Source organism: Gymnoscopelus braueri (genome assembly GCF_963280865.1).
Source record: "Gymnoscopelus braueri genome assembly, chromosome: 12".
NCBI classification, from domain to species: Eukaryota; Metazoa; Chordata; class Actinopteri; order Myctophiformes; family Myctophidae; genus Gymnoscopelus; species Gymnoscopelus braueri.
In genome coordinates this window covers 39,672,899-39,685,264 of record NC_137614.1, presented here as the reverse complement: position 1 = coordinate 39,685,264, position 12,366 = coordinate 39,672,899, and the positions used below count along the sequence as shown (strand labels likewise).

The 12,366-nt window shown below is 42.9% G+C and overlaps 1 protein-coding gene across 1 annotated transcript in view; it reads right to left on the bottom strand.

Moving 5' to 3' along the window:
- The window catches only part of ift122 (intraflagellar transport 122 homolog (Chlamydomonas)), a 49,766-nt gene that overhangs the window by 30,013 nt on the left and 7,387 nt on the right, over window positions 1-12,366 (bottom strand). Inside the window, exons 9-17 of the mRNA XM_080444951.1 lie at window positions 10,869-11,060; window positions 9,821-9,959; window positions 8,921-9,123; window positions 6,181-6,318; window positions 5,361-5,525; window positions 4,795-4,992; window positions 4,258-4,398; window positions 2,975-3,028; window positions 1,755-1,916 (exon numbers count right to left, since the gene is read on the bottom strand). Of these exons, the coding sequence (XP_080301077.1) occupies window positions 1,755-1,916; window positions 2,975-3,028; window positions 4,258-4,398; window positions 4,795-4,992; window positions 5,361-5,525; window positions 6,181-6,318; window positions 8,921-9,123; window positions 9,821-9,959; window positions 10,869-11,060 (1,392 nt within the window). The remainder of the gene's footprint in view (window positions 1-1,754; window positions 1,917-2,974; window positions 3,029-4,257; window positions 4,399-4,794; window positions 4,993-5,360; window positions 5,526-6,180; window positions 6,319-8,920; window positions 9,124-9,820; window positions 9,960-10,868; window positions 11,061-12,366) is intronic.

Here is a 12,366-nt window from a genome sequence, read left to right as displayed (position 1 = left end):
GTGTCGGGACACATTGTGAGCGTGTAGATCAACTATTTTCACCATTCTTTGAACAACAAAGTGTTTAAGCGATTAACCACTTAAACCCTATATTGTGTTGACCAGGGTGCCCCAGGGGGTCTATACTTACACTACTACAAAACATTTTAATAATTCTGAAACATTTCACACCAATCTAATCTTATGGGGGTCCAATTTAGATGCCAAATACATCTAAATTGAAGAGGTCCTCCTCGAGAACCACTGACCTAGGGAATTTAACCCTCACACACAAAACCATCTGGGTCAATGTTCAGACAGTCAGGCAAATAGTGCCCAACTAGCACGACTCCCTGTCCCGGCGTCCATCCTACCTAAAACAAACTGCCTCTGGGGCCAGATGGCCACACACACACCCACATAAATATACAGGCCAGATCAAATGCGCAGAGTCGCATGCAAACACACACAAACACACACACGCACGGCACGCACGGAAGTCCATACGCCATAGTAGTTGACTGTGTCATCTGCTCCAGCGCTGTGAACATGATCAAAGAGAGCCCCACACGTAAACACAGCGAACGCGAGCTTCCCTCAACTCCGACTGACCTCCTCATCAAAGAACAGCAGACACTCTCCATCGCTCTCTTACACTACTAAATAGTAATGCCTCATTTATAATTGCTTCCACCACGCCATGTCACACACAGAAAATAGCATATCTAGCTTGTAGATCTGCTGTTTTTGGTGCGTGACACCGGTGGGTAACCATGTGTGAAAACCTGGATCTTTTCATAACAGTAATCCTATCTCAAAAAATATTTTGTAACCATAAAACAGCCATTTCTCTTGGGGGCACCAGGAAACTTGTCCTCACCATGTCTATATCTCAAGTTCTACTGACATCTGGCCCTCACAACCCTTGGCCCTTGCAAGTGTTCACAAGTACACACACACACACACACACACACACAAGTGTAAATCAGGTTTAACTCTGTGTGTAATAAAAGGTTCTACATGTAAACAGACATGCATCTGTATGGCATGATTTTGAGCACAAACATGCATGCGTGTGTGTGTGTGTGTGTGTGTGTGTGTGTGTGTGTGTGTGTGTGTGATGTGGGGTGTGCATGCGTGTGTGTGTGTGTGTGTAAGTACGTGTACGTGTGTGTGTGGATCTGCTGATCAGGTGATATACATGGGGATTCTCTAGAATATATGAGGAGATGAAAGATGCACAGTGAAGGCGGTGGGGAGTTCTGTTTGAACATAGAGCACAGGGCCTCATCTTGGCATAACTTTGTGCACGGTGAAGTAAAACACATGTTTAGCACCCCTCGAACGTGCAATGCTTTCCAGGTCTCTTTGTGCGAAGGTCTGCATTGTTGTGTGTGTGCTTGCGTGCGTGCGTGTGCGTGTACCAAATGTCCCCACAAATATAGTAGAATAGGCATTGTGAAGGAAATGGTTAGTCAGGGGGAGTCAGGTTTACAATTAGGAAAATATTCAGGTTAGGGTTATAGGCATTTAGAGGTTAGGTTTAGAGGTTAGGGTTATGCCTGATCTATATTTATTACATGCGGCTGTCGTGCAGCGGACATAGCCGCTGTACAAGCTCACCATGTGTCGCAGTGTGACACATTCGGCTTAAGGGCTAAAAATGGCAAAAAGAATTGGCACGGATAAAATCAACATCCCGAAATGCGGATGTCCTCGCAGGTATAGAAATACAAACGTGTGTGTTTGTTTGAAGGATCTACGATGTGCCTCACCTTGGCGTATTCGAACATGCGCAGGTCGGTGTACATGCTGAGGGCTCGGGGGTGGCTGCCAGTGCGTTTATAGAGCTTGGCGGCCTCGTGGAACTTGCCCTGGTAGGCGTTGACGTCTGCCAGGAACAGCTCATTGTTGGTCTCACCTCGCTTCTTCCTCTCCTGCAAGTCGGTCAAATGTGGCACACAGGCAGAGTGTGCAGTCAGTGGATAAAATGTATCGCATGTACGCAGGCATGCAGTCACACACACACACACACACACACACACACACACACACACACACACACACACACACACACACACACACACACACACACACACACACACACACACACACACACACACACACACACACACACACACACACACACACACACACACACACACACACAGGAAATTATTGGCTTGCAGGGTGAGGTCCACCTCACCTCTGAATCACCCTGCGCTAAAACATTAATTCCACACATAACTGTGTTGGAAGAAAAACCTGAGAACAAAAGTAATTTTGGTTGAATTCAATGCTCCTTTCTTTTCATATCAACTCATATCACGGAGCGGGGGTAAAGTTTTATCAAAGAACCACATTTTCCTTTTCGCTCGGGGCAAGTCTTATCTCAAGAAAAAATGAATTCCCCATGAAAATATAAAAACACGTGAATGCGTTTATATTCCCACTGTATGTATGATTGAGGCCTCCCCCGAGGTTCAGCCTAGTTCACATGCAAACACTTCCCTCCCCCTGAAGAATGTATGAATGTGTGCTGAGGTCCATGAATGAATGAATGAGTGTGTGTGTGTGTGTGTGTGTGTGTGTGTGTGTGTGTGTGTGTGTGTGTGTGTGTGTGTGTGTGTGTGTGTGTGTGTGTGTGTGTGTGTGTGTGTGTGTGTGTGTGTTTGTGTTTTAAGGAGCAGGTCAATCAGATACCAGTTCTCTCTTTACTTTTTTTCCAAGCCTTGAAGGGTGGGCCAGAGGAAAAGTCCAGTAATTAAAAGTATAATGGGCTGCAGTATGTGTGTTCAGACCAGTCCCCATGTGCTCTTAAGTCCATGCTTCCCTTTGATAATGTTACGGTCGAGCAGCACGGGGTTGCCAATAAATCTTTTTGTGCTCTGCCCTGATTACTGTTCTCGTTTTTTCCAAGACAGATCATCTTGAACCTGGCTTTATTCAATGGAGCATGCGTTATGTTTTTCCTTTCTGAGGGGCAAGCTTTTACCTCGATGCTGTTGATGAGTTCCAGATAGCGCAGGTCTCTAACCCTAATGAAGGCCTGCAAATGCAAAAAAAACAAAACATGAAAAGTATTGTAGTTTGGGTTCAACTCTTCTTTTGTCTTTTGTTTTGAAATGCTCTTTTTTACAGTGGTTACTGATCAACTGAAAGTGGGGGAAAGGAGATTTCACATCAGGCTGCTCCATCTAGTGATGGACAGGAAAATGGCAAAAAGTGTTTGCATGTTTACAATTAAACCTATTACTGACCAACTCTCTGGCGTCCACATTTTGTTTTATAACACAAAATGACTATCCTTTTTTTTGTCAGGGCTGGTATTCAATCCTAATTTATGTAACTTATTTCTCGAAGCCGTCCTTTCCGCACCGTCTTCGCTTAAACCCTACTGTATATACTTGGTTGACTGGGGTCAACAGGTCTGAAACTTGTTCTCCTCCTTTTTTCCCTCTACACAAATCTCTTTGCAGTGTTGCAACGCGTTGTATGCTTGCTTATAGATCAGCTATTTTCGCTGAATGTTCACTGAATTGTTCATCTGGTTCATAATTATTTGTGCATCCTCGTCTTGGTGTGAGCTCCTGTCATGTTTAAGTAAATTAGATTATCTTAGAAGCATCGAGTATTAAAAACTGGATTAAGGACTACATGACCACTGAATTCTCATGTCCTGCTTCTGAATGCTGCTAAATCACTTCTTACAGTAATATGATTATTGTTTGAAGTTTATTTTTCCATGAACTTTTATGTTGCTGTTTTATGTTGTCCTCTCTTTTATGTGCTGCCATCTTGGCCACTAAAATAGACTCTGAATCACAATGGAACTACTCCTGGATAGTCTCTCAAGACAGACTGTTGGCTCACACAGTTTTCAAATGTTTCCGCCTAACAGTCCTCACATCGGAAACATAGAAAATGAGTAGAAAATAAAGCGGATGTTCCACCGCAGTACAGTACCCCTCGCTTCCATTTCACCTTTGCAGTCACGTAAATAAGTCCTAATTGTAAATCGAATTAGTCCAAACCTATCTAGCTTGCTGCTTACCAGAGATGGAAATTCAAAAATGCATTTTAAATATATTTTCAGTAACGGAAATGACAAACAGATGAGACCTTCCTGTCACAACTTTTGTAAGGCATACTGTAGTTGCAGACTCTCTGTAGGATTCAAAGATTGTGGAAGAGCTGTCTGGTTGAGAGACTAACTCCTGTTAAATAAAGGTGGGAAAGAGATGTTAATTGCACACACTGATCTTCAATAGAACTGGCCTTCTTTGCGGTGTCAAAATCGAGTCCCTCAAGTGCCTCTGTGGCGAGGTCCCTCCAGTCGTTGTCTGTCACACCCAGACAGGCGATCTGGTAAGCCTCCTTAAACATCTTCTTCTCAAGATATTGGTACATCGGAGCAGACTGAACAAAACATAACAAAAGAACAGAAGTTAATTTTACTCTAATGTGCCTGTACACAAGAAGTAACAAAGTAAAGAACCTTGAAATAAGACTGTCAGCAACAGTGATAACTCTACATTCTCAAAGCTGAAATAAACTGGTCAGTAGATAAACAGGTTACGACCAGTATTTTTATATCTATTTTATGTACTGTCCTGTGCGTTGTGTAGTAATAATTGCCAAAACGAAAGACAGCATAACTGCCACACTAAATGTCAATAAAAAAAAGTGACAAAATAGTTCCTGAGTAGGCCGGCGCACAACAGGCACTGGTCTAGTTAATATAATCTTCCTTAATAACCAATCCATCGCACGCGTTCCGTCTTCAAATCAGAAAGGCAACGTGCTGTCAATTACCTGAGGAACCTCAACAGCCGACATGGAGTAGACATGGAGACAGAAGATCTTGGAGCCGTTGTAACCCACCACGAAACCCTGCATCTTCTGCTGGTGGACGGGGAAGTTACTGGCCTTGATGTTGAGGTAGCCGTTACCTGAGAAGCACAGCATGTCCTCACACTGGGTGTTCCAAGCCACACTGTTGGCATTGGGCTCCTGGGGACAAGAAGAACAAGAGGATGTGACTGTCACCACTGCGATCCTTTCCTTAAAACTTTAAAAAGCCTGTCGTTTGCTAAAAGCCGAAATGTGTTTTGAATTCCAACACTTGGCACTTTAGGCATTAAGACAGTGCAAATCTCTCTGCTCTCTCCCTGTTAGAAAATAGGGAACATGAATAAGTAATTGCTACAAAGTGAAGTTCCCAGTAGACACATTATTTTACAATGATAAAGCATTCCAACACCTAGCCTTGTCTAATGCAACCACGTCAGTTTATTCCACTGTACCTTTTAAGTAGCACACCTGTAAAACCTACACTACACACAAGTAGACCATAGAAGTTCTGCTCCCTGCTTGCTAACCTGAAAGAGCAGTTCTTTTGTGTTGATGTCGTAGACCAGACAGGTGTTGTGTTCGTCCACCACGGCCAGTTTATTCCGAGAGGCGCTCATGTCCAGGCAGCGCACCGATGTGGTCAACTTCAGCAGAGTGATGGCAAATGGGTTATCAATAAAGATCTTCAAGATCTGCCAGGGAGAATGAAACGATAGTGACACAAAGTCAGGACAAATTACTCGTGAAAATAGGAGACTCAATGAAGGACGTGTTGTGGATCAGACGTAAAAAGATACAAGATACAAGACAAATAAAGTCAGATAGGAATGCATTGTGTGACTTGAAACTGAATTCTTAGATTCAACTCAAGATTTGCATTTGTTACACGAGGTTTATTTAATTTTTTTACCCAGCCTCATGGCAGCACATTATGCACACACCTGCATATGATGCTAATGTTTCTAAATAACATGTAAACAGTACACCTGCATTTGATGCTAATATTTCTAAAAGAACATGTACATACCTGCACATGATGTGAAAACCTCATGTATATATATATACCTGTGTTATCACATGCGCTACCGTATGTATATTTATCCATACATTTATTGTTTTACATATCCTGTTTCTATCTCTTTCCCTTTGCTCTCACTCTACCACTATCCTCTCTCTTCTCATGGAATACTACAAAATGATGGAGCACGCACACACACACACACATACACATTTTTTTTATTTTTATACCTGTGAACCTGTGATGTGACGAATAAAACATCACTTTATCTTCGAGGTGCTTGAAGGTGCTGTGCTTAGAATAATAATAATATATATTAATATACTCACTGCCCCACTCTTCAGGCCTACCAGCAGGCCCTCCCTGCCCGGTGGGCCACCGATGACTTTGATGTAGCGAATCAGAGACTCCATCAGCCATTCCTTCTCCTTGACACTGGTGAAGGACAGACACTGGAGCCTCTTCTCCTATAGAGCGGTACAGTGAGACCAGACACACTGGTGAAGGACAAACACTTAAGTAAGGCCTGACCGATAGATCGGAGGGGCCGATGTATCGGTAATTATTTGAGTTTTTATGACGATGTCGGTATCACCAAATATATGCAGCCGATGTGTTCCGATTTGTAACCACTTTCAACCTGGTGGCCATAGTTTGGGCATGTTATTATAGTTTCTTTTTTTTAAAACAAAATATCAGTCAAAACATCAGTAATCGGTGGTTAGGCCTCTCCAATATCAGGATTGATATCTGACCCAAAAATCTGTCATCGGTCAGACACTGAAGCCTCTTCTCCTACAGTCTAAGAGTGGAGACACCAGACAGACCACAATCACACTTGCCAATCACACATGAAACATTCATTCATCCCTCTGGGGACTCTGTCACTATGGTTTTGGCAGAATCATTGTACTTTCACATGTTTGACAATCTGTTAATCTGGCATCGGTCCCTGTTTAAATATACTTGTAAATGTTCCACAAATCAGAACCACATTGTTCCGCTCTCCCCTTTAAAAAGGCTGCAAAAGTGTGTCGTAACATCAGAGCAGAACGTTGCAAGGATAGACGCTGATTTGACGCAGACTTTCACAGCCCATTTATATATGGGCTAAAAGCTTGTCTGAGGCGTTGACCGCTAACAGGCATATTAGCCAGAGATCTGAAGCACCTCCGTCTCACACGGACAGATTGAAAATGATGAAATAACCTCTGTGTTACGGACGTTCCTTCTCCGCCGGCAGCCTCTGTCAGACGCACAGAGACAAGAAGCAGAGAGAACCCCCTGGGGACCCACCAGTGGTTACGCAAAACTGTGGACCTCCTCTCTCACTTCCCTATCTCAGTTATGCGGTCTGAGAGGATATGGAAAGGGGGGGGTAGGTTTGGAGAGAGTGCACACACACACACACACACACACACACACACACACACACACACACACACACACACACACACACACACACACACACACACACACACACACACACACACACACACACACACACACACACACACACACACACACACACACACACACACACAGCTGGAGCCTTTTACAGTGTAGGCAGAAACATCTGGGGAAACTGGCAGCTCCGCACTGCAATCTTTTTTCTCTGGGGGTGTTTGGAGACGCAGTGCATGGCAAACCGCTAATTCATTCTGTGTCCATCATGTTAATAGTACGCAAATGTCTCCACGGCCTCTTTAGGGCTATCTGTCAACCAGACGTTTGAGGACAAGAATGTCACAACAGGTCAGGGGAGTTTAGCTAGAGAAAGGAAGACTTAACCACACACTTTGAGGAGAGTCTCAAAGAGCCCCGGGATGTTGTGAACCAGTACGGTTTTATTCCAAAAAAACATTTAGGATTCTTCGTGTACCTCCCAGACTGCAGCAGACAAAAGCCAGACTTATCTCTTGTCCCTTTCTGACCTACTCTCTTCAGACAGACATGTTGGTTCCCACAATTTTCAAATGCGTAGTAAGTAGTCAACGCATGCTGAGGCGTCACACCCATGTTGTCTAGTGGATTGTGGCCAGCGACGGTTTTCTGGTGTGTAGTTTGTTTGACTTACGTAGTGGTTGGACCACCAAAAGAAAACTACAAGCTAAATGCCTGCCAAGTGGGGTCTATGACGCATTTTTTCCCCCTATTGGTTGACTCCAAGTCAAACTTCCCCAATGTTAAACTCAATGCTTCAGACACATTAAACACGACACGCGTCAACTCAACACCATCAACGCTGACGCTTCTGACGTGGATGTGTGACTGTGCCCTTATGCTTAATTTATGCTCCATCGTACGGCGGTGTATAAATCAGGCTTAAAGCTAATCTACCCTCTGTAACGTTCCTGTTCTACCCCAAATTCGAACCCGGGTCTCCTCCACAAGTGCTGAACGTTTTACCACAGAGTTAAAAGAGCCAGAATTTTCACCTTCAGGCAGTATCACTTGTCATAACCAGTGGTGTCAAATCAGACACAGGATCTAAATGTCTCTCCTCTAATAGAAGAACAGGGAGACCAAATACAACCACCCCAATTGTATGTTATATTGAATTAACATACTCGGATATACTTGGACAAAATAACATTGTAATCACCCCAAAAAAAGCTACATAGTGCAGCTTTAATAGTCATAGATAGAGAATTACAATTAACATTTTCAATTTCGGCATTTAGCAGATGCCCTTATCTAGCGCGACTTACAAGTGCGAGATCGGAATAGCAAAAACAAATGCCCACCTCCCCTCCACTTCCGTCTCGCCTGTGCAGTCGCGTTTTAACCAAATTAGTCAAAGCCTGGCTAGCTGAATGCAGAAATTGAAATTGAAAAATAGATTTTAAAAATAAAATACATTTCCTTAGCACACCTAGTGACTGCACCTTTCAACAGAACATGATAAACATCTTTTTAAGTACTCAAAACAAATGTTATTATTTGACATTCGTAAAAACCGGGAATGTTTTAGAGATATGAAACCGTAGTGTTTTAGAGATATGTGCCGGAATTCGGGACACCCAGCTTGATACCGGGACAATGCCGGGCCAAACCTGGTCACTCTACCTGACAAAGAATGATATGCTGGGAGCAGACCACCAGAAGGTTGCATTCAAACTTCCTGCAGATCTTCTCCTTGATGCGATAGTGCATGTCTGAAGAGTCATCCGAGTAAAGCTCATAGATGAGGATCTTCTCTGGTAGCTGGATGGCCAGACGATTCCTGTAGATGGCGATCTTCTTCACCAGCTCGCGGCATTTGATCCTCACTGGGGGTAAAGGGAGGCGAGAGAGTAGACGAGGGTCACACATGCGAAGCAATTATATCCACACGCCCATTGGGAGACTTCAAAATCCAATGCCACTCCTTGCTGTAATTCATTTTTCTTATAAATAAAAAATGCATTGGAAATAATTATAGTAGAATGTACAGTATTTGAAAATGTACACCCTGCCTAACCTAATCAGGTTACTTTGGGATAGGTTTAGAGACACATACTGTATTTATTTAGCAGCATCTGTCTAGTTTACTATATACTGCTCAGTTCCTTGCTTTCTTTGCACTTTGCATATTAAGACTGCATTCACAAACAAATGCACATACATACACACCCACACATATTATGTAAATAGAGACTTACACAAACTGCACAGTGCACACATACATTAGGAATATCATATTTAGAAGTGGGACCCATGCACACAGCACCTTCAAGCACCTCAAAAGTGTGATTAATGTACATAGTACTGTATGTGTACCTTAATGTACATACAAGTATGGCATACTTTGCTTTTTTTCACCTTCTACGGTACTTACTACTGTTCTTATCTTAATTCTTTATTTTGCTATTGTTATTGTTATTATACTGAACACAAAGAATTGTACTCTTGCGTACTCGTATACGAGATGAAATAATAAAATCTTGAATCCTGAAAACTAGTCGGGGGGGGGGAAACACAGTGTACCTTTTTGTTCGGTGATGAGGTGCTGGACAATGACATCGGTCATGCTGTCTCTGTAGGCATAGCGATCTTTGTACAGGCCATGAACCGTACTGAAGACAATTTGGTAAAAAGCAATGGTTCCATCTTGGCAGCCCACCGCCTAGACATGAGACGAGACGCGAGAGCATCCCATTAACACCTCTAAGAAAAGACTTAGAGTGACACAATGTTCCTGTTGTTAGAGAGACCTGTCTACCAAGGCAAAGAGCCAGCAACCAATTCTCTCCCCTACGCCTTGCCACTTCCAGTTAAATACGGTGAAAAGAGAAGACTCAGAGAGGTGTTATAGTCATGTGTGGGAAAATTATATTTTTCACTCTAGTAATATAACGCTGTATTTATGCAGCTTCATTGGTGAAAACACAAACACACATACATGCACTGTACAGGCACTGTTGATGGCAAGTGCACCGTGTTTTCCTCAGTGTTAATTTATCAATTTGTAAGAGTGTACAAATGTAACCAAACGAGTTAAAGCAGCAATCCATAACGTATTTTCGTGAATAAAATATTATTTTGACCTGTTTGGTAGAGCAAAGTTTATGAAAAAAGTGGAAAATGGAAAAAAATGTTTTACTGTGGGAAAAAATAGGGGGGGGGGGGGGGGGGACATAGATTCAGAAATCAGGGAACTGAAGCCAAAAAAGTTTGATAACAACTGTGGCAGAGTATGACTGGTTGTAGATGGTCTACTGTTCTATTGAGAAAGGTAAATCCTGTGCTCAGGTAGAACCACTACTGGTTGATTTGACAAGTGGTATTGTATGAAGCTCAAAACGCAATTAATCCTTTGCCCAAACAGGCTTTCTGTATTAGCTCAACAGCAGAAGTCTCAACACTCTTCCCAGGAAACCCACCTTTCGAATCCTGGCTAAGAGATGAAAGTTACGGATTGCGACTTTAAATCAACACTGAGGATTTGACTGCGTGTCTGCATTCCATGGCTGTTTTGCATTAGAGAACTTTTTTACTGGACATGTTTTGTGTCTGCAAAAGACAAGGGACTGACCACATAGTTGGAGTCAGGCTTGACGCGGCACGTCCACACCCAGGAGTTCTGTTCTCCGATGGTACCGAGCCGCACCCCGTCTTTTGTGTAGAGGGAGGCCTTTTGGTCCGACCCGCCCATGATGATGTACTCGCCCTTGGAGAAGTAGCTAATGCAGCATGGGTCGTAGGCGAGAGTCCTGTCTTTCCAAATCTGGTAGACACAAAGAAAAGTGGCTATTTAACAGAACCACATGAACCCTAGCGTCCCTATTCTGTGGGGTAACATTTGGTGGAAATAGCCGATCTGTAAGCTCAGTAATAAGCATAGTAATAAACCATAGTGTAGAGCAAAAACAGGACAGGGCCTAGTATAGAGCCCTGGGGGACTCCGGTCAACTAAGTATATAGGTTTGGGGTTCGCTGCTAGCCAAGTGGTTAAGGCGAGTTTTAACCACTGATTGATGGCGAGTCCCCAGTTCCACCTTTGCTGCATGTCACTCCCCCATTCTCTCTCCCTGTTTCCTGTCTCTCTACACGTAACTAACGTAACAATCAATAATGGCAAAAAACAAGAACACAAAGTATATAGGATTTAAGTGGTTAAAACAATCAGTTTCTTTCTCTTATTCATGGGCCAAGGGTCTGGTCCAGCACTTTCCACTATCTGAGCCTAATGCACATCAAAGTCCCAAAACACGTTCAACAATCCTTTTGAACCTATGACTAAAAGATAGATTAAAGAAAGGCAACCGTCTCCCACTTCTAAGTAGGCTGTATTGTACTGGAATTCAAGGTCCATTTGAGCAACGTCATATCAGTTTCCCAACTCGGTGCATCTGTTTCTCCTCTACGTTGGAAAAGAATCGCCTGACAGTCCATACTTAGTTTGGACTAGCTCTTTTCTTTTATTACGGACTATTCTAAGCACTGTAATCAAAACAGCATGTTCAGTTAAACAGATAAATGGGCTGGTGACAATGTATGAGCCTAAGGTCTCATGGCAGAGTAATGAAGGGTGCATATTTTTCTGTAATTACGGTATTGCCCAAGGGTAACAGGGGGGAGAGAGCCGCCATTATTAAAAACTGAACACGATCACTTCCAATGCACGGTTGTGGTTCCAATAAATCTTGACAACCTGATTATAACTGGAAATACAGACCTTAAAGTTCTGTAAAGTGTTATAACTACCTTATGTTTTGGACAGAGGGCTTGTTAAATGATATTGCTCCTTTGTTGCTATAGTGGAGTGAGCAAATTATATATTATTTAACCAATCACTAATTCCCTCCTCAGGATGAGGCCCGTCTTCCTGTGGTCATCAACAGGTCCCTTTAAGCTGTTTATAGTGGCAGAGCTCCACACTCACAGTTAAGAGACACCAATTGTGGTCACATATTGTAAATGCATTAATGGTGAATTTCACTTTAAAAACACTTCTGGTGTCATTTTCACGTCTACTCTGGATTGTGTGTGCACCCCAGACAGTTTTTAAGTTGCTTGATTCAATATTTAGA